Raw genomic sequence first — 23,508 nt, forward strand, 5'->3', positions numbered from 1 at the left:
CCATGCATTTCAAAATAACTCCGTTCAAAATGAATCTGAAAATTTTAATACTCTTTTTCCATGAAAAGCCTTTTATGGAAATAACCTTGATTTTATTAGCTTGTGTTCTATTTTAAATCATGCTCTGGTGGAATGATTAAATCTAATATAAAGTATAGAACAAGTTAACAGGCTTAATAGTCCTAAAGATAAGATAGGAATGTTTCTGCTATTATCTTGAACAGTCAATAATGAACTGAGTTGTTGTCTTCTTTAAGTATCGTGCCATTTTCATCCCTTGCTGCATTACTCAAAATAATTTTAAAATAACATGATATTTTGTACGTCAGTTTACAGAATCATTTCTCCCAGAGGAACATCTTTCAGGTTGGCTGGTTATTCCATTTGAAATCAACTGCTTGGCTGGAAGTAATATTTCCTTTCAGTTTGAGGCAATTGTCCTGACAGGCTCTAAAAACACATCTTCTCCTATAAATCATGAGGTCACAGTTAAGTTAAAAATGACATTTTGCTCTCCTCATGGAAGGTGTTCCATGAACCAACCACAGTAGAGTGCCACTTAGGAATCCAGACCTTAGTACATTAAGTTAGGAATTTACACATACTACATATATTTTAAGTATAACAGCAAGTAGAGTAATTACTGTTACCATTGCCTTTTTCCTACCCTACAGAAGGTACATTATCAAAAGAGATAATCTAGATTTCTATCTTTATTTAGACTTCACAACTATCTTTATTTCTCCTTAAAATACATATAAGAGCAAATAAAGGCAGTAATAACAATTTTATTGAGTGAAGAGCTTGTCCTGTAGCATAAGAATAATGTATACTAAATATAGGCTCAGTTGAAGAAATCCCATTGTCTTTGAAGATTTTCCTCAAAAGCTACAATGTATTTTCATATCATTGAGGTAGAAATCTGTAAAACATTGACGCAATGCATCTCCCCACCTCATCCTCAATTCCAAACCAATTTTACTCTAACTCATGATTGGAAGTACTTGTGATGCAACATGTTGTATACAGTTGGCCCTCACTATATTGTGGTTCACTTATCTGGCTTCAGTGTATGGAGGGTTGCTTTTTGTTTTGTTTTTAATCTAATTCTGTATTGTGGAGTTACACTTATCTTGACACACTATTGGCTAATGGAATGAAAGGTGACCAATCACAGAGCTGTGTTCTATATCCTGGGAGCTGATTGGCTCAATGACTATAGGTTAATAAGAGTGTGGAAAAGGTTTATAGGAGAGTGGGAAGAGTTTATAAAGTCTTAAACTAGATGCAAATAATGAAATAAATATAACTTTGCTACCTCACAGATTTTCATGTATTACTGTGGCCTCTGGAACATAACTCCCCTGATAGGTGAGGGATCACTGTAATGAATAAGATACTATATTTAAGTTAAAAAGACCTAAGTTCATAGTTAGACATTTTTCAGCAGTGAGATCCTGAGCAAGTCATAGCTCCCCCCACCCCCTGTGTTTCAGTATCATCTGTAAATTCAAGGGGTTGGAATTTATCTTCAAAGTCCTTTCCCACCTCAAATCTATAATGTTATGAATTTATGTATATACAGAGTTATCCATGAAAAATGTATATTTGTGTAGTGCCTGCTACTCAGACAATCTCATGCTTCTCCTTTTTAGTTTGGTGCCTAGGATATTGATGGCCGCCATAGCATCTTAAAGGTGCTAGATAGGTCTTCATTCCTAAAGGTATAATGTACAGATTCTTGTTAATACATTTACTTCTAGTAGTTAGCTAGGAAACACAATGAACACAAAGAAAAGCCTTTTAGCAAAATGGATGAATAAAAATAGAAACCAATCATTCTCATCTTCACAAAAATTTGGGTTGCACTCCCCCCAAAATAGAAAAGCATCAGTGGGAAGAACTGACAAACACAAATAGCAAATTAATAGAGTCACATTTGTGGAGATAGAAGATCACATACAAAGGACTATAAAGGACCTCAGAGGGCAACCTATATGCAGAGGACACCGGTTTACAGAGACAAGAGGGTTATAGAAGTTACTTAATGTCCCTAAGCACAGGTATTAAGCATCAAAAGCAAGATTTGAATCCAGGTCCTCTAATTCCAGTGACAATCCTCTTTTTGTGGGGTGATTGTTTCAAACATGGCCAAAACAATCCACAGCAACTCTTATAAGACAGTTATGCTCTTTTTCTTCCCATGGTGTGCTCATGATAATTGCTTCAGGATAAATGGAATCACATTTGCTAAGTTGCTTTACTGCATGATGGCATTACCGATAGGGTTTAGGAAGGAAGAAGATTCCCTCCTCAACTCCACTGCCTCTGACTGAGGCAGAAAGGGAAATCATGGAGTTATCAATAGCTGTGTAACTCTTCCATAGTTGGCTCACTTCTTAAATGCCAAAGATGACTCTGTAGTGAATATTTGTGCAAATGGCTATTTTTTTAAAAGCCTTACCTTCTTAGAATTGATACTAAATATTGATTCCAAGACAGAAGAACTATGCAATTGGAGTTTATGTAGTAAGTGAGTGAGGCTAGATTTGAACCCAAGTCCTCCTGACTCTAGGGTCTCTTTCCCCTGAGCCACATAACTGCTTTTTTGGATGACTTGCTTTTTAATGGTCAAAAGAAATGTGCCCAATACTTCAGTCAGTCATTAAATGTCTAGTTGCCCTATGCTTTTCTCAAGTTTATTCAAGGAATTTGTCTACCTAACTAATTAAATAAAATATTAACATTTTTTTCATTTCTTTTATAGCTCTTTTATATGGATGTAAATATATGTGTTTATGTGTGTATGTATTTGTATCCACAATACCGTACAAATAGTGGAGAATATAAGAGATACCATAGGATTTGAGACAAGCCTGTGTCAGCAAGAAAGAGACAGAGAGACAGATAGACAGACAGAGGCAGAGACACAAAGACTGAGAAAGAGAGAGAGAGAGAGAAGAGATACTATATACTATATACCACTGAATTTAGCTTGAAATTGATTTCTGGCAAATATGTAGAATTTATTAGTAAAGTGTTGGTTAATGAACATTTATAAAAGGAAAGTCTTACAGAATCCACATAAATTCATGAAGGACAGTTAATGGAAAATAATCTAACTTCCTTTTTATGACAGTTACAAGTATAGTTTATTACTCAGATGTTTCAGAAATAATTTACTAATGTTTATATCATTACTATAGAATATTGAGAGAGTTCTGATCTACATAATTGTACAATTTTATGGATTCAGAACTGGTTAAATATCTGGACTCAAAAGATTATTATTGATTTTTTAATAACAACTTTGAAGGAATACCCTAGGTATCTGGACTTGGCCCTATAGATGGCATCCCAACTTATAGATGACAAAAACCTATGAGAAACTTCTGAGATAATGGCTAACTTATCAAGATTCATAAATCTTGCTGATTAGAATATTGGGACAAATTTAATAAGATGAAATTCAATAAGGCAATTGAATTAAGAGTTTCATAAATGGAAAATTGACATGACATGGCTATGTAGAAGTTCATATGACTGATTTAGGAATTTAACCAGACTGAAATATAAATATAAATAAATATGGCACTAAAATCTACTAGCTATACTTAATAGGGAAATCATTATCTAGGATTAGAAAGATGATACTTTTATTTGACTCTACCACAGTTAAAACTTTACCTATAATATTGTATCTACTGGGCTCCAATTTTAGGAAGGGCATTGATTAGCTAGAGAATATTAAGAGGAGAGAAATCAGTGTGAAGGACTTTATCACCTACAAAAATAAGTTGAAGGCTTGAGATGTACATAATAGATCTCTTACAGTGTTTTAAGAGTTTTTATATTGAAGAGATGTAATAGTTGTTCCACTTGGCCTGAGATGACAAACTAGAAATGATTAGATGTTGCGGATAAACAGAAGGAGACTTTGATGTGTGGAGAACGGAAACTTGTTACTAATTATATCTATGATGTAATGGAATGAGCTACATTCAAAGGTAGTGGACCCCCTCTTAAATGGGGTCCTCAAGGAAAGGTTCTATATGGGACCACTTATCAGGTATTAGGTATCATAGAAGGAATTCTTTAGGTATAGTATGAACTAGATGGCATACCTGGTTCTTTCTATTGCTAAAATTTTATGATTCTGTGATAAAAGTAAGTATACTTTATAATATATACAATTCACAAAATACGTTCCTTACATTATTTTCTGAACTACTGCTATAATTAGTAATGAGTATAAATCTTTTTTAAAACACTGATGTTTTGGGGGCAGCTGGGTGGCTCAGTGGATTGTGAGTCAGGTCTAGAGATGGGAGGTCCTGGGTTCAAATCTGGTCTCAGACACTTTCCAGCTGTGTGACCCTGGGCAAGTCACTTAATCCCCATTGCTTAGCCCTTACAGCTCTTCTACCTTGGAGCCAATACACAGTATTGACTCCAAGATGGAAGGTAAGGGTTTAAAAAAAACTGATGTTTTTGTGTGATTGTGTGTACAGAAATAGTAGACTAATGACTTCATTTTATTTAAACCATATATCTATATCTGTCACAGTGTGTGTGCATATAATATATACATATACATATATATGTATATGTGTATATATATATATAATATATAATATATGTGTGTGTGTGTAGCTTTCAAAGTCTTCAAATTATATGCTACTATGGATCACTTGATAATTATTTGGGTAATTATAACAGAAACTTGATGGGTCAAAAGAAAGGTGAAAATTGCTCAAGGAAAATAGAAGAAAAACTCAGCTGTGCACTGGGTGGAGATTAAGAACTTTCATAGAGGAGGGGACTCTCGAAGTTAATCTGGAAGTAAGAGATGATGATAAAGTGAATAATAGATATGTGACTTGGCTCTCAGAGATTTCATGGAGGTAAAAGATGAGATGCTAGTTTTAGGAGGTAGCTACAGTTAGTATTTCAGTTTTAATATAGAATTTATTTTTGAGAATATTGTGAAACAAAGCTAGAAAGTTAGATTGGAACTAACTCATAGAGGAACATTCATTCCATGTTTCCTTTTATTCTGGTGGTACTAGGTAGCCACTGAGAGTTTTTGAGTAGAGATGGCATGGTAACATATTGTACTTAGGAAAATCTTTTTGGTAGCTGTGAGAGGGATATATTGAAAAGGGAAAGAGACTGAAGTCATAGAGATGAGATAGGAGGGTTTTTTTAAATCGTTTAGGTGAGAGGTGATGAATTCCATAACTGGGGTGGTGGATATGTGAATGGAGAGAAAATTGATGTGAGCCATACTGTGAATGAAGAATCAATAGGACTTAACAACTGATTCGATTTGTAGAGTGAGGTAGAAAGAAATAGCCAATACAACTCTATCATTTGGAGCTTGAGGTGATAAGGAGAATGGTAGGACTATCAGAAAGACAAGGAAAATTGAATAAAAGTCCATTTTAGGGGGTAAATGATGATTAAAACTTTTGATGTGTTGAGCCTGAGTGGATGTTTATAATTAAAGCTAAACTCAATTATTTTGATACTTGTCCAAAATGTGTTTATTATTATCCAAATAGGCTTCAGAGTAAATGCTGACAATCTATACTGAATTACATTCTCATTTTTGAAACTAACAAACTTGGAAAATAATTCTTAAAATTGTCTGTAATAAAATGTAAGCTTTAGAGCTTCCAGTCTGGAAATATATATATGGAAAAGATAATTACTCCAAACTAAAATCAACCGAGTCTAAGACTTCACTGTAGTTTATTATCTTCGTGTCTATGGTTTGTTCTGATACCCTCAACATTAAGAAGCGAAATTCACAAGGCCCAGGCTGGAGGATCCAAAGTGACATGTGATGTCTGTTTTCCTTGCAGCCTGTTCTTAATAATCCAAAGTTAACTGTAACTGAGTAACTTATGTGCTGCAAGGGAATGAGCTGTAAAACTGTAATCTTTCAGTATGCTGTAGTCTTTCATTTTCTCTTCTGCTACACAAAAAGATTCTGAAGTAAATCTAATTGAATTTAGTGAGAGAAAGGAAGAATCAGGTTTAAAGAGGAAATATTAATACTAAAGCAAAGAGAAATATTAAAATATATAAATAAAGCATAAAATTAATGTAATATAATCCCTAGTTACCATAGTATATCCAGTGGGAAGAACACTGCCTTAGCATTTGATATAACTGTGTCTATGCCCAGCTTTCCTAAATATTAGCTATCAGAATTTGGAACATTCCTTGAAATTCTCCAGGTCAAGGTTTCTTTTTCTGAAAAGGAGAAGGGATTAAATTTGATCTCTTAAGGGTTCCTTTCAGCTCTTAAAATTGTCCTTTTTCCCTTTTTTTCCCCAAACACTTGCCTTCTGGCTTAAAATTCATATTAAGTATTGGGTTCAAGGGCATAGAGTAGTAGAGATTAGGCCTTTGGGGTTAAGTAAGTTATCCAGTCACAGAGCTATGAAGTCTCTTAGGGGTGATTTGAACCCAGGACTACCCATCTCCAAGCCTGGCTCTTTATCTACTACTGAGCCACCTAATTGCCTCTAATTCTTTGATTTCAAAATTAGTTTCTTGCCTTATCATTTGTGAAATTCAGAATTCCATGAAACTTCAGGACTGTATTATTATACCGAGCATGACAAAAAGAACTTGACATTTTTGCCATTGTGAGCTGTTACACCATATTCACATTTTCTGTATTTCTTTCCATTTTATAGATGAGGGCAATGGAATTCCATAAAATGTCACAGAGCAAGAATAATTTTTTTTTAGAATTTTCATATGTGAAAGATTTTTGTTTACACTGGTTTAAATAAAAACAAATTGCATGGCTTTCAAATAAAAATGTGTCCACTAGAACTAAGATAGTCCTTCCAAAATACAATACTTTTAGGGGAAAGGAAAATATATAGTATTTTCATTGGACACCGTGGCACAAGGCATTTGATAAAGACAGTGAAGTGCCAACTAATCTAAGAAATTAATAAAATATTTGTCAAAATATGATTCATTTTGATGTATGCATGCTCTTTGAGGTCAAGGACTGTTTTGTTTTTATTATATTTCCATTCCTTAAAATAAATCACCTTATACATCTTAGATAATTAGAATATTCATTAATTTCAATTGTGCTGAAGAAAAATTGTTATAATCTTTTGTTATTAATCTTCTACTTGAATATTTTATATATACTAAATCAAAGATAGTCCTAAAATACCCTCCTATTATACTGCACATCACTTTCTATATATGAACAATTAAAACCTTGAATTTCTATGTAAATATGATTTATTTCTATTATAAGATAAAATTAGAGATGCTCAGGACCTTATATGCCATTTAAACAAAGCCCCTAATTTTACATATGGAAGCTGAGGTGCATAGACCTTTAAAAGCAAATTGTTCAAGGTGATTCAAGTATTAACTGGTCAAGTTTAGAACCTGTGTCCTCTGACTCCAATCCAATCCAGCTTCTATTCTTCCATGTTGTTTCTCATGATGATGATTATGATATATAGATCAAAATATATAAAGAGAGAAGTTATACCCACATAGCTCCTGATTTTAAATCCCAAATTCTTTTGTAAAAGCTTAAAAAACATTATTATCATTTTATGGGTAGAAAAATTTGATCCTTCACACCCAGCAAGAGAATCAGGAAGTTCTGAACTCAGTTTAAGTCACTGACAGTTAACCTTATTCTAAGGGCTTAATAATCCCTGAAAATGTTCCCTAGATTTAAATAGCGTATGAATAAAGCCATTTATAATTCTTATCAAGTTTCAACTACTCCCCTAGCGCTAAAACCAACTAGGTTAATTTCAATTTTTAAAAAATAATTTCAAGCTATAGTTTGAAACCCCAAAGTTATTTTTTTCAGCCTCTCTGTCACTGGCATCAGTTATCTTTTGCTGTAAATCAATTTAAGAAATCTTACTGGGCCACTAAGTATTTCTGATAAGAGTAGTTGTTCCATGAAACATTCCAAGATTATCACAAGAAATTGCTTTCGTATACCATAAAAGAAAAAAAAAACAAGCAGAAAGTGCCTTGTAGAAACAGTTTACAGTTTTACAGCTCCTCCCATTGCAGCACATAAGTCACTAAGTTACAGTTAACTTTGGATGATCAATCAGGGACTGCAAGCAAAACAGTCATCTCACACTCCCTTACCCTGGATCTCCTGGGACACTTGCTTGTGAATTCCTCAATTCAATGATGAGGGGATCAGAACCAATCCTGGATATGGAGATAGCAAACTACAGTGAAGTCTTAGACCCAACTTATACTACTTTGGAATTTGAAACTATGCAGATTCTCTACAATTCAAGTGGTGGTGAGTTCTCCTCTACTCATTGATGTGTCATAAAGGAAGAAGCTAACAGGAAAAGTTAAACTGGGCAAAACAACTTGGTAGTGGCATATTGTTTTAGTGGGGAATGTGGGAACCACTTTTATGGCAACAATCATGGTCTTTACACTTCATCACAAAATCTGAGTTCAGAACTTAAGGGTAGGTTTACTTAAAAAAGCAAATCCTCGTTCAAAGTAATAAAGTAACAGCAGTGCCCTGTCATAAGCTAGTTAGATAGGGCTAGGGAAGGGGAACTTTGGGCAGCTCTTTAATTGACTATAAATTATAGCACGAAGTAATAATAATTTCCTATCATTAAATATTTGGGGGAGAACAATGTTAGGCATTAGAGGTATAACAAAGTCTAATAAGATATTTTAAAATATTTTACTGATTTGCTGGCCCCATTAGTTATCATCCATAGAGATCTTATTATTGACTATTTTAGTGAGAAAATATTATACATCTAAATATTGCTTTTTCTAAAGATCAATAATATGGAAGGGACTGAAGTTTTTATCAGAATGCCTCCTTACGAGCTAATGCTTAGCCAAAAGAAGCTCTTGTTATTTTTCTTGTGTAACACTTTAACTTTAAATCAGATTGGAGTAAATGTCTATACAGAATTTAGTTTGCTATTATTGTTTAAATTGACAATATACTTCATCAGATAAACAACCCTATTTAGAAATGTATTTAAATTATGTCTGCCGATTTTATTAACTACTTATAATTCACGAGGTTGTTTTAGGGTATTTATAGATATCTGTATGGAATTTCAGGTTGATGAATGTGGATCTATCCAGGGCATTCATAATATTCAAGCATATCATAAGTTTGTATAATTGTAATTCTAGTAACATACATTAAACTGGTGCTCTAGAAATTGTGTTCCTTTAAATTTGATTTTCTCAAGTAATTTTCTCCTAAAGTTCTTTTTTTCAGTATGGAATTCTAAAATGTCTTTTTTTTTTCATTAAGTAAAATGAAATAGCTTAAATAAACTTGTACTAAAGTTCTTCATTTAGATTTTGGTGCCTTACCTTCATATGAGTCAATTCATGTAGTGACAAATAACATACAGTGCATTATAACCTATATATTATTTAGTAACAACAATTTAAAAATTTATATCAACTGATGTACCTTTGCAAATCTAAACAGAAGAAAATACATTAAAATCACACCATCTACAACAGATATATTCCAATTATCAGTAAAACTGTTCATTCCATACTCTTATAAATTATGTCATAAGTCGTATGAATATCCCAGTTAAAAATTAATATAAACTTGTCAGGTTGTATAGAACATGATGTTTAGAAATGTCTAATTTTTAACATTCTATTTTTCTCCCTTTTCTTACTTTTAGGCTCTAATGCACCATTTTATAAAAATTAAATTCATTATGAACAACATTTTCTTTTATATGTCCATAAAAATATTTTTTATGGTTTTAGAAAATACAGTACGGCACAGTTGGTTGAATACTGCAGTGAGAGTTGAGAAACCTGAATTCTAGTTCAAACTCTGTTTCTAATTCATTTTGTGACCTTGGGACAGTACCTGAACTATTCTAGGCTTTACTTTCAGTCTATACAAAATGAAAAACCTGGAAAATATATCTTTAAGGCTCCTTTCAGGCCCCAAACAGAGTGGTTTTCTGTTTTATTGTTATTTATTTCAATGGTTCTGAATTCTTATCAAATTACATTGAATATTTGGTTAAAATGTGAAGAGTACGTGAGAAATATTTACTGAAGAAATCAATATAAGCAATTTACTCCAATTAGAGTATATCATTTTCTTCCCTAAAAGACGGTTCTGCCACTGAACAAACGAGCATGAATACTCCAGACAACGGAGTCAATAGTCTTTGTGCCATATGTGGAGATCGAGCAACTGGAAAACACTATGGTGCCTCAAGTTGTGATGGGTGCAAAGGTTTCTTCAGACGGAGCATTCGGAAGAGTCACGTTTATTCCTGCAGGTACTTGAAATGCCACATTTTGCAAGACAGAAACGTACTAGATGAGCTTCAGAGGTTCCTAGGCTTCCGTAAAAAATATTTCTGCAACAACAAGTCACATATAGCTTGTACACACACACACACACACACACACACACACACACACACACACACACACTCACACATGCACAATATAATCCTCTGGCTTTTTAATGTTCAGGAAAAATAAAATATTAACATTTAGCACAAAAAGGTGAAATTTATGTTCTCTACCATACTTTCCCCCCAGGTAAATAGATATTTAAGATAGACTATGTAATGACAAGAAATGAAATTTGGAGGTCATTAAAAAAAAACTTTCATGACTTCAGTGTATCACATCTGTCTTGTATGTGAGAGCAAGTATAGTACTGTGGAAAGAATAATGAAGAATCTTTTTTTTTTAAACCCTTATCTTCCTTCTTGGAGTTAATACTGTGTATTGGTTCCAAGGCAGAAGAGTGGTAAGGGCTAGGCAATGGGAGTTAAGTGACTTGCCCAGGGTCACACAGCTGGGGAGTGTCTGAGGCCAGATTTCAACCTAGGACCTCCAGTCTCTAGGCCTGGCTCTCAATCCACTGAGCTAACCCGCTGCCCCCAATAATGAAGAATCTTATAACTCTTGGGCCTAGAATGTGCACTTAATCTTAGTGTCCTCTGTAAAACAAGGATAAGTATATTCACAGAATCTCACAAGAGTTTTGTATAGAAAGCAAAAATGCTGTATTAATGTGAACTATTATTTTTCTATTCTTTCTAAAATTAGCACCTAGTGGTAGAGTATAAAGTGTGACACTTTGGTTATCTAATTAAACCAGGGCTTGAATATATGTTACCTTTCTCTTTTATAAATATGTGCCATCTTACAAAAGGCAAGGTTAGAATGGGGATAATGTTGTTGTGTTTCCCTTGCTGATGAAAAGCAAATTCATTGGGTCCTTTGGGACACAAATAAATGCTAAGAAATCAACAATTTCATCTTACTTTGGTTGTATTCACAATAGCATGTTAGTGCCTTAAATCTCTTTATTATTGACATCTCAAAAAAAAGAAATCAGCTGAGTTCTGCTGCTCTGTTTCAAGTGTGTTGCTGTGCTTTAAAAATAAATATTTTCTCACATTTAAAATTTTTTCTTAATTAAAAAATACTTCCAATTTAATCTTACCTTATATTGGAAAACCTAAATTTAAATGTCTGATAAATTTAAGAATACTTAATTTATCACATAATTACTTTAAATACCAAATTGTCCTAACAAATGTGAAATACAATTAATTTCCACCTGAAAATATAATATCTATTTTTTCAGAAATGTATCTATTTTAGATACTGCCATTTGGATTGAAAAAAATTTAGCCTTATATCTCATGAAAGGGCAAAAGTAGCATACTTAACTAGCAGAAGTTTGTTAATCTATTCTCTCTAAAGTGGGGTCGTGGTTTCTGTAGTAAATTTCGGGACTTAAGACAAATTCCAAATTAAATTCTTGCTGTCCATCAAATCAATCACTTTTTTGAAAAAAAAATTGAAATTGGACAAATTCTATACATTAGTTCACTTTGAAGTTTTAGGATTTTTTATGAGCAAAGGTCAAGAGACATTGAAAATAAAGGGAATGTTTTTAAAAAGACTAATTAGTGCTAGTTTCAAATACATTTCTTTAACTTTGTACCTTAAACTATACTCCCACAGTCAGTATTCCATCTCTTCTAAATTGACAGAATGACAATTTGTCGCTTTCTCTAGTTAGAATTATTGGTTACCTAGAATTTCACTAACCTGGATTTCCTCATTTGTGGATGCCTTTTGAGCTTCTTAAAGGTATCAGTCAATTTAGTTAAATAGTTTTTGTTTTTTTTTCTCCCTTGGCCTGAGATAAAACCAACTTATTTTCTGAATTCTTTTTTGGTACCATTACCTTAGTCTCAAATATTTGTTTTAAGTGGCCAAACAATTTATTTGAACTTTAGAACATAAAAATATACTCTTTTACTCTCAAGGGAGATAACTAAAGAAGTCATGGAGGGAAAACAATTACAAAAATGACCATTTCAATATGAGTAAACAGGTGTATTCTTTTATATTTAAATTAAACTTCATTTGGTTAGTTTTAACTTCTTTTGCTTTGTAGTAAATTGTAGAAATAAGATTTGAGGAAATGAGGGGAATAACAATAAGTTACATATATATGGCATCTAGATGTTTTAGTGGATGGAGTGCTAAGACTGGAGTCAATAAGATCTGAGTAAAATGTTGTCTCCGACACTTACTAGCCATGGGACTCAGACCAAAGCACTTAATCCTTTTTGCCTCATTTTTTAAATCTGTAAAATGAACTGGAGAAGGAAATGACAAAGTACCCAATATCTTTGGCAAGAAAAGTCCAATGGGATCACAGAGTCAAGCACAACTGAAACAACTGATCATCACACACACACACACAGATTTATACAAATATACACAGATAAATATTTTGTATATACATATATATATATATAATTATAAAACTTTCCCACAACAAGCTGTTGAGATAAATAATATAATTATCATCATCTTCATTTTGTAATTCAAATAAATTCAGTAAAGTTAAGTAACTCATCCATCATTACAGTAACATAATGAGAATCAGAGGCAAGACTTGAAGTAAGAATCTTTTATTTTTGGTCCACTGTTTGATTATCTATCCCAGGACTCTGGGCTCCTTTGTCATATGTGATGCTAGATTCTCTCTGTTCTACCTGCATCATGTAGTAGGAAGCTTAAGGGTGGAAGTATCATTTTTCTAGGTTTGCTTTTAATGACACATTCTGGCTATCATCATGTCTATGTGGTAACAACTATATAAACTATGTGATGGTTTTAACTCATATTTATAATGGATCCACAAAGGGTGAGATTTCCAGATCTGCAATGATATCAGGGTCCTTATAGACAATACATAGTTAATGGGAATGACTCGGTCTTTTCATTGAATTCAATTTCATTATGCATCTATGCTCACGGTGTTTAATATTTATGAATATACTATATAAAATTATTAAAATATTTAATATACTTAATATAAATATATGTGCATATATGCATTTATTCCAAATGTATATAAATATTTACATGCATTAATGTATTCTATTTTTCTTACTACATAGGATTTAACAAAAGAATAATTTACCATCTTTTCCCTAATGATATAGGTTCAGCAGACAGTGTGTTGTTGACAAAGACAAGAGGAATCAGTGTAGATATTGTCGTTTAAAAAAGTGTTTTCGAGCAGGAATGAAGAGAGAAGGTAATGTTTCTTTTGTTGGAATATGCCTAGCAACATAATCATCATCCAAATGAAGCCTCAATTTAGTGTTAAGAAAAGAAAAGACAAACTAACAGCAGGTTACAGTGATTTTACCAACATGGTTTAAATCATCAATTTTTAATTTTAAATAATAGTATTGTAAAATTCACTTCCAGATTAAATAATAGATATAAAATGATCTTTCTGATGTATTTTCCTACATACTAAATAGGATATATTTAAGAACATACGTGTTCAAAAAACTCAGAGCATTTGAAAACCCATAATAGGAACAACATTTTCTGCCTATCAGTTTCACAGCATGTATACCACACACAAAAAGGAAGGTCCAAAAATGAAGCACTTAACCAAAGAATTTTCACGTTAAAGTGATAAATTTGCCAAAGAAAACCATTATACACCCATTTTCTGTCCCTGTTTAAATTTCAAATTTTTTCTTAATTTTGTCAGCATAGTGCCCACAAAAGAAAGTAGAAAACTAAAAATCACATAGCTTTAAGCAGCAACATTATACTACTTGCAATATTTTTTAACACAACAGTTATCTAAAAGATTATACTTTATTAGGTTAAGAAATCAACTGGTGACTTAGTGAATGATTACTACAAAGTCTCACCACCAACCCTAATCCTTCATCTTGGTTCTAATTTTTTTTTAAAACTGAGGCTCTTGCCTTTTTTAAATGTATATTTATGTTATGTGTACATTTAAATATATATTAAGAACATGTAAAATGTAAATAATTATTTTGTGATAATCTAGAAATTATGACTTCTGCTTTAACCAGAACTATTATTTAAGTATTAATTCCATTGAATAAGAAAACTTTAAAAATAGGTCTGCCTTCAAATCTGGCCTCAGACACTTCTTAGCTATGTGGCCCTGGGCAACTCACTTAACTCCCATTGCCTAGTCCTTATCACTCTTCTTCCTTGGAACCAATATACAGTATTGATTCTAAAATGGAAGGTAAGGGGTTTTTAAAAAAGTTGATAAACTTAATTTTTATATATGAAAATTATTTTGTGAAAACATATGTATTCAGGAATTAATTCAGAAGATGTTTGAAGAATGCACAATTCTCCACACTATTAGATTTTTTAATTTTTATTTAAAGATTGCTCCTAAAAGAAACTCAGAATCTCATGATCCAATTTCTTATTTATCTTTGCTCCATGAATGTTTTCCTCTGAAAAGTAACAGCTTAGTTAACAAAAAAGGACAAGGGTAGACTTTACCAGTAAATATTCTTTAACAATAATAAAAACTCATTTTCAATTGGGTAAAAAAGTTAACTTCTTAAAAAAATCATGGCTTCCCTCCTTTGATCATGTAATTGATTATTAATAGATCATAGAATGCAAAGTTGTAAGGGATCTCAGTCATTATTTTAATCTGAGCACCTTATTTTACAATTAAGGAGAACGTAACCCAGATATATCAAACCAAACTCATAGGTAGCAAATTTAAGATTCAAACTCGGGTCCTTGGACTTAGTACTGTTTCTACTATGCTATATTGACTTGTAGTGGTGGGCATGTCTCTTCTAAATTCTGCTATGCATGTAGGTTTGTTTTATAAAAATTATCTAATCAAATGACACGATAATCTAATACTAGATATATGCAGCAAAACATGAAAGACATACACATTTGTCTGTTTGTCTGTCTCTGGTTCTCTCTCTGTCATCTATCATCTCTCTCTCTGTAGGGCAGCTAGTCAATCTATATAACCAGTTTTCCAAAATTGCTTATCTAGGTGATTCAAGTGAAGGACTACTTAGGGACCGAAGGGTGTCATCCTGAATAAAGTAGATGTGACTGTATACACTATACCTAAAAGACACTAAGATTCCTTTTTTTTTGATCACACATATGTAACTTAATAAAATCTTTCTTCAGAGCTTTTTTTATACTTTTTTTACCCAAATCTGTGTAATCATTTATGGGAAATGCAATTTTACATAGTTTGTCTTTTTGTCCTCTCTCAGATGAATGACGTAAGCTTGGTTTCTCTCAGGAGATCCAAGGGCAGTCATTGAGATTTCTTAGCTTTCAAGAACCCCCTTTTTTTCTCCTCTACCGTTCTGGAGTCTTAGAGGGAAAAAGCCACCTGCTGGAAACTTTTTCCTGCACTAATGTTTAGTGAACTCCTCAAAAATTCAGGATCCCCAAGGAGAATCACAACATTAAAATTACCATAAGAATAGATTTAGTTTATTTCCTATTCTTGCCATGATGTTTCTCACAGGAAGAAAAGAAATTTTAGAATTTCCATGACTCACATCTTCTGTCAGTGAATGTGTTCTACTCTTTGACCTAGTCAGCATCACTGGCAATTCCTTTTCTCTAGTTATCTTATAGTTTTATTAACTTAGAAAGGAGTAGAATGCAGACTATTCAAAATATAGCAGGGCAGAATTGGCTGACTCAACATTTTCTGCAGTATGTGGTAACATAAAGCACCTTAAATCCCAGTTTCATTATCTCTGGAGACAAGGCTGTCTGTTACTACTTTTTAAAGTGACAAATACTAGCTTAAAAGAATATAAGTCATACCTTCCCACTTTTCAGGGTTGCCCTTCTCAGGGCTTTCTACCACTTAGGTCTGGTAGCAAAGTGATACTGGGAAAAATGGATCCACTTGTAATCTGAAGATCTTGGTTCAAATTCGCATTCTATTGCTGACCATCCTTGTGACTCTGGGCAAATAAATTAACCTCTTTTGAGTTTCTGTTTCCTCTTATGTAAGATGGGGATGATAAATTACCTATTCCCCAATGCTGCCTTAGAATCAAACAAAATAATATAGACATTGCAAACTTTAAAATACTATGTAAGTGTAAACTATTGTTGTTCTGAATCCCATATCCCTGCCACATATCTGTGTACACATAACTTTCAAGTAAATAAATCATGTGCTTATTGCTTTCTAGCTGTGCAAAATGAACGAGATAGGATAAGCACAAGGAGAAACAACTTTGAAGGCAGCAACATTCCCTCTATTAATACCTTGGCACAAGCCGAAGCTCTTTCTCGTCAGGTATGTACTAGATACATGTCACCCTCATCTCTCATCCTGCTTGAAGGAGACTAATATTTGGTTTACTGGGCAATGTTTCATCAGGGAGGTGGAAGATAGCACCAATTATGAGGTTGATGTGTTGGAGGCTGCAGTTTCTTGGGGTTTAAAGGTCTTTATTTGTGGACATACTGCCAAGTTTGAAGGAATCATTCAAAAATAAACCTATGTAGATTTATTTTATTATCTAGTTGCTGGTCATGATGAACCTAAAGAAAACCTTGAGTACCAAGATGAAGCATTCCCCAGAACTGGAGTAGGGAAGAGGAAGTAGTAGGCAAAAGGGATGAGCCATGGCTCAATCCTAGGTGAGGGCACTGGTTTTCTATTTTGGCTTAATTTAGGAGGGGATGAGAGTAGAAAGAACTTCAAGCTGACTAATCAGGTTGGTCACTTAAGTGTTTTGAGGTTATTCCTTGCTGGTCTTTGAGTGTGCTCTTGGCTATGATTTTACATGGACTTTTCCTCATAAAAATCTTTGGACTTCTTTTAAGGTCTAAATATTATCTGTATAGGGTTGAGGAATAAGAATCAGTTGAACTTTCTGCAGATTTTTTTTATTCTGAGGGGCAAAGAGTTGTTAGTGCTAGAAAGAAGGTTTTTTAAAAATATATCTCACTAATTTGGGAAGATATTTCCCTGGAAGCTTTATAAATGCGTATTCTTGCCATTGTATTTGTTACTCAAGGAAATGTGGATAAAATGAATCCATGACTTTGTTTTTATGAATATAAATAGAATTATCAACTTTGACTTCCACCTTTTGTGTTCATTTTGCCTACTAAATTCAGTAATATTAGTTTCCAACTTGGGTAGAAACAGAATTACAAAGAGAGGTACATCCACTAGGAAACATTTTTCTAAGAAATCTAGGAGAGGATCAATTTTGCTTTTGCATTTTGTGATTCTGTATCTGGGATAAAGCATCTGATACTTTTTATCCTCAACTATAGGTAAAAAAGTGAGGATATCACATAGACAAATGTATCATATATAGAGTATTTTTAGAAGTCATTACATTTTTTAAAATAGAAGCTTAGAATGTCAAATCATGATTTTTTCACTTTACTAGATCATTTTAGATATATTGATTTCAATCACTCATAAGCATTTATTAAGTATGTACTCTATGTAAGACACTAGACATACAAAGAAAGGCATAAGACAGTCCCTGTTCTCAAGAAGCTCACAGTCCAATTGGGGAAATAATATTCAAACAACTATGTAAAAAACAAGACTTATAAATTGGAGATGAATAGATACAAATTGAGATAAATTGGAAATAATCATCAGAGGGAAGACACTAGAATTAAGGGAGATCAGGAAAGGCTTCATGTAGAACATAGATTTTAGCAGATACTTGAAAGAAGCCAGGGAATCCAGGATGCAGAGATGTTGATGGAAAGTATTTCAAGCAAGGAGGACAGCCAGTGAAAATTGTTTACATGGGCCAGAGGCAATAGATAGAGGATCTTGCTCAAGGTATAGAAGAGAAGCCAGTGTCACTGGACTGTAGGTCCACTTGGATGTAAGGTTAGCTTTCAGAGTCACCAGTTTATAAACTGGAATACAGTAGATTTTTAACAAGTCATTATTGCATGAAATTTAAGCCTACCACTGATTTTTCTATAAATTAATTGCTTTGACACCCTCTCAGTCACAGTAAGCTCTATCAGGGGATAATATTTCTAAAGTTATAACTAGAAAACTTGGCATCTCTAGTAATCAGCATTAAATGCTCCACCAAGTGAATGTTGTAATTAATAATATGAAAATAATACAATATACACCAAAGACAAGTTTTGTTAAATAGGGGAGAGGATTCATTGCAGTACTGGTTCCTGGGTGGCTAATTGTTAAAAAATAATTAGTGCCTTCCTATTTTCTTCTATTATTTTTGCTAAGCACTAAGCTCAGTCATTAAAATTTTACATCATTTAAATGTCAATATCTTAGGATAAATTTATAATTGCTATTCTTTACTTTTACTATCTTTAATATAAGTTTTATTTCCATAAGACTCAGAAAGTGCTTTGAATATAGGAGACACTTAATGGGTGTTGAATGTAAATAAGCTAAAATGCTTATTCTTTAGACTTAATTCCCTAACACAGTATTGGCAAAATTATATTACACTTTAAGTGTGTATATATATATATATATATATATATATATATATATATATATACCTTTACAAATATTATCTCATTTTGTTTCACAACAATCCGGGGTGTTACTATCATTGCCCCTATTTTACAGATGAGGAAACTGAAACAGACAAGGGGTAAATGATTTGCCCAGGTCACACAGCTAGTAAGTGTCTGAGTTAGGATTTTAACTCATATAATCATGACTCCAGGTCCAGAGCTTTATCCACTGTTCTACCTAGTTACCTGTGTAAAAAACATAGTCCTTTGTTTATATTTACTGGGCTTCTAGCAGCTTTAGTATTGCACTGACTTTATTACTTAAACTTGGCATGGCACTTTGATATAGTTTGTCTACTGAAACCGAAATCTTTCACAACTTGTTAATGAATTTCTGTAGTTGAAACAGTTTTTTTTTCTCATTCAGAGAGCAAACCCTAGCATTTAACTGGCCCTGGGCCACACATCTCGGGGAAAAGTTATTTTGAATGAGAAGTAACCTAAGTCACTCTCCACCCCCCAAAATTATAAATGTCCTACATTACAAAGAAATTATATCAAACAATCAGCAAGTCTTGATTAAGCATTTGTACCTGTTTCAGGTACTATGCTAAGTCTTGGGGATACAAATATGAATCAACCAGCCCCTCCCTACCTTCATGGAGCTTAGGCTCTAATAAAGGAGACCACAATTTAAGATCTACATGTACATATTTTATATAACTAAATATAGAATAAATCTAAGGAGAATAAGTCTAAAATAGTTAAATACATGATGATTTGAGAGGGAGAAAATTAATAGTTTGAGGGATCAGGAAAGAATATATAGGAAAAAAATGTTCTGGAAGGATGAGAATTATCTAAGTTAGAAATAAGGAAGTAGTGAATAAATTCCAGGCTTTGGGGATGCTATTGCAAAAGGAATGAAGATAGGAGATGGTATATTGTGTGTGTGCATGTGCCCATGTTGGTGTGTATATGTATATGTAAAATAAAGAAACAAACTAGTCTAAATGGATAACAGGGTGAAAAGGAGGTAATTATAATGATGATAGAAAGATAGTTTGGGCAACCAACAAATATACATATATATGTGCATATAAATACATATATTTTGTCATTATGTATGTGTATATGTGTATATATATATATATATATATATATATACATATATATATATTACCAGCAAAATAACTGAACAATGCGTGATGCCACATCAAGTAACCCTATCAATGAATAAGACCTAACAGAATTCCTTACACAAAGTGGCTTCCCATTTATTATTTGTTGAACTGAAGTTCTCTTTTGAACAACCTCATACAGGAAGAAGAGCAAACATATGCATAATGTCAAGGTATTTTGACTTTTATTATCATAGTCTCAGTTGCTTATTAACAATTGGCCAATAAAAATATTGAGTTTAAAAGTATTTATGTAACTGCTGAATGTTATGTTCTTCTTGTTGTAGATTCCAGTTTCAAGCCCCAATGCAAATACTGACATAAATGTTAAGAAAATTGCAAGTATTGGTGATGTCTGTGAATCTATGAAGCAGCAGCTATTAGTCCTGGTGGAGTGGGCTAAATATATCCCAGCCTTCTGTGAGTTACCATTGGATGATCAGGTACACAGTAAGCCAATCCTAAAAACAAATATGAACTGTTGGATTAGTATTTCTACTCATTAAATTAGATCGACGAGCAGCCTTTATTATTTTTAATAAGGTTTAAAATATTTTCCCGGAGACAAGTAGATGTTTAGTAACTTTTTCCCTGGGATTCTAGACACAAGGTTTATATGGTTATTTTATCACATTAAATGAATGTTGCAAGCAAATGTGTGTGTATTTGTGTGTCTGTGTTTATGTGTGTGTAGTCTTCATGCAATCATCAAATAGTGCTGCTGCTGTTTTTTTCTATCACTCACAGGGATGTTGGTTATTCTTTTTTTTTTCTTGTAAGTCAAAGAATTATATGAATTAAAACTTCTTAAAGAGATACCTTAGAGTAAAGATCAAAATGCAGTATTTTTTAACTGTACAGTTTGGACAGCTTTGAAATTTCTCATACAAAGGAAGTCCTAAAAACTATTTCAAGTTCTAGAAGTACTGAATTTGGCCAATAAAACTGCTTGACCTTTTGACTGAAGTATTATAGAGGAGATCTATGCTTCAGGTAAAGAAGGTTAGATTATATGACCTCTGAAGTACCTTGCAATTCTAAGATTCTATTTAAATAACAAGGACAGGGAGGCCTCAGAGCAGAATAGAAAGAGCACAGGATCAATACTGGAGTTCCAGTACTGGTTCTGCCTCCAATCAGATGTGTGACTATGAGTAAATAAATTATTCAACTTCTCTGGACCTCAGTTTTCTTATCCACAATGTACAAGCACTCAACCAGATGATCTCTAAAATAATATAAACCTTGGTATCCTCTGAGTTGATTTTCTAAAATATTATAGTCTAATTCCAAGTAAGAGAGAAATGGATAGTGGAAAGAAAGGCCCCACAAAATATTGATATTATGGTTTTGTATATCTCAAGTCAGTAGGCTATGATCATAGCTCAAAAAGACTCGTCAGTATGGGGCAGAATCCACACCAGGATATTGTGCCAGAACATCATGAGTGCCCAGTGTGTGAGCTTGTTTTTGTGCTCTGTTAGCATTGAGATATTTCTTTTCTGGTTCTCATTGTTGTGAATGGTGTATTGGCTTTTACATGAACTTTTTAAAGATATCGTATTGACATAACTTTCACAAAAAAAGAATGCAGGAAATCAAATTGGAAAATATTTTTTTCTGTAAATATTACTCAGTGTTTTAAAACTGAAGATAATGGATTCATAAAATCTGTTGGACAATTAAAATTAGATATTTAGTTTCACACACATTAAAAGAACCTCCATATCCTGTTTTTAATAAGTTAATCATTTCTATTTTGTGATACAGCTTAAAAAAATCTATGCTCTCCCTATTCTCCTCTACTTAAAATTCCCAGGTAATATGTCACACACCCAGTGTAGTGATATTTCCACACCTCTTTGCAAATAATCTTTATCTCTATGACCTAGAATTAAGGAAGTAAAAAGAAAAGAAGACTTAAAAACCCCTTAAATGATTAAAAATAAAAATTATATATTTATACAATTCAAAAATAAAAATTTCTTGGAAAGTTTAACTTAAATTTTGACAAAAAGCTTCTCATTAAGTGGTCAGAAGTACAGAATGTGGAATGATTTTTAAAATGTTCCCCTTAACAACCTTCCTGCTATGAATCACATTTATTGACCTGTCATAAAGATAGCTTTGTTCTTTAGTTTTTGTTAGGCTTTGGATAGCAAAAATGCTGAGACATACCAGTATTGTAACCTAAACAACCCGACCAGGATTTTAACATTTGCATGTCAATGTTGTTTTTATGGATATCCTTCCTAAAAAATATTGACAGAAAAATAAAACACAAACAATTACTAATTTTTTAAAGGTGGAAATGAAGCCACATCCTAAAAGTAGCTCCCATTTATTAATGGACAGACACTGTGCTTCTTCCTTCATTTAGTGTGCAGCATTTATTAGATCACCAGTTCTAGTCACTGTATCTTGTGTCTCACACCATAACTTGACACAGAATAAGTGCTTAACAAATGTTTGCTGAATAAAGGTATGAATTAATGGTGATGAATATGAATATAAAAGGTAGGAAATAAGGAATGTTATTGGGAGATTGGTAACACCAAGATTCTGATTTTAAGGTCAGAATATTTTGATTATTTTAGTTCATTAAAATAACTAATGGGACACTAAACTCTGTAAATTAATGAGTTTGATTAGTTAATTAGCAACAATTTAGTTAAGTAATTCTATTGGTTAGTTAATAGTTGAGTTAGTAAATAGCTCCTTATTATACTATATGTTTTATTAATTACTGAGTATGATTATTAAGAAACTAGGTGGTATAGTGAATAGAGTATTGGATTTTCAATCAAAAAGACAGGGCTCAAATACTAATTCAAGAAACTTACTAGCTATGTGTCTCTGCACAAAAAAATTATTCTCTCTCAGTTTGTTTCTTCATCTGTAAAATGGGGTTAATGTTTCAATTTTTAATCATATCTTACTCTTAATGACACAATTTGGAGTTTTCTTGGTAGAGATGCTGGAGTTGTTTGTCATTTCTTCCTTCAGCTCATTTTACAGTGAGACCACAAGGGTTAAGTGACTTGCCCAGGGTCACCCAGTTATAAGTGTCTGAGGCTGGAGTTGAACTCAAATCTTCCTGACTCTTATGTGACCACCTATTGCTAATTACTATTTAGATATGAAAATTATCACAGTTCTCTAATTGTAAGCAATGTACCAAAGTAAACAATGGTTGAAAAGGGGAACATCATTAGGCACAGAACTAGAGCATCTAGGAGAACAACAATTAAAGGTTGGATGCTTTTAAGGTGTATGTAGTTCATGAAACCCTAAGAGCTTTGATATGATTTTGTTTCCCATGCTCTTGGTGAACATCATAAGCTTTGAGAGTCTCAGAAAAAGGCAAAGATGAACATAATTATACTCTTGATTCCTTTTTATTTCGTTTTATTTAAAGTGACTGGAGGTTTACTGA

The 23,508-nt window shown here is 32.9% G+C and overlaps 1 protein-coding gene across 2 annotated transcripts in view; it reads left to right on the plus strand.

Annotated features, from left to right (window-relative positions):
* The window catches only part of HNF4G (hepatocyte nuclear factor 4 gamma), a 185,171-nt gene that overhangs the window by 152,991 nt on the left and 8,672 nt on the right, over positions 1 to 23,508 (plus strand). The window contains exons 1-5 of one of the 2 annotated variants that reach the window (XM_007486937.2): positions 8,113 to 8,329; positions 10,166 to 10,337; positions 13,548 to 13,642; positions 16,599 to 16,705; positions 20,360 to 20,515. In XM_007486937.2, the coding sequence (XP_007486999.1) occupies positions 8,209 to 8,329; positions 10,166 to 10,337; positions 13,548 to 13,642; positions 16,599 to 16,705; positions 20,360 to 20,515 (651 nt within the window). In that variant the 5' untranslated portion in view covers positions 8,113 to 8,208. Of the gene's footprint in view, positions 1 to 8,112; positions 8,330 to 10,165; positions 10,338 to 13,547; positions 13,643 to 16,598; positions 16,706 to 20,359; positions 20,516 to 23,508 lie in introns of those variants that run through there. The other variant, XM_007486938.2, reaches the window with a different exon arrangement.

The sequence above is a fragment of the Monodelphis domestica genome, chromosome 3 (assembly GCF_027887165.1).
Source record: "Monodelphis domestica isolate mMonDom1 chromosome 3, mMonDom1.pri, whole genome shotgun sequence".
Lineage (NCBI taxonomy): Eukaryota > Metazoa > Chordata > Mammalia > Didelphimorphia > Didelphidae > Monodelphis > Monodelphis domestica.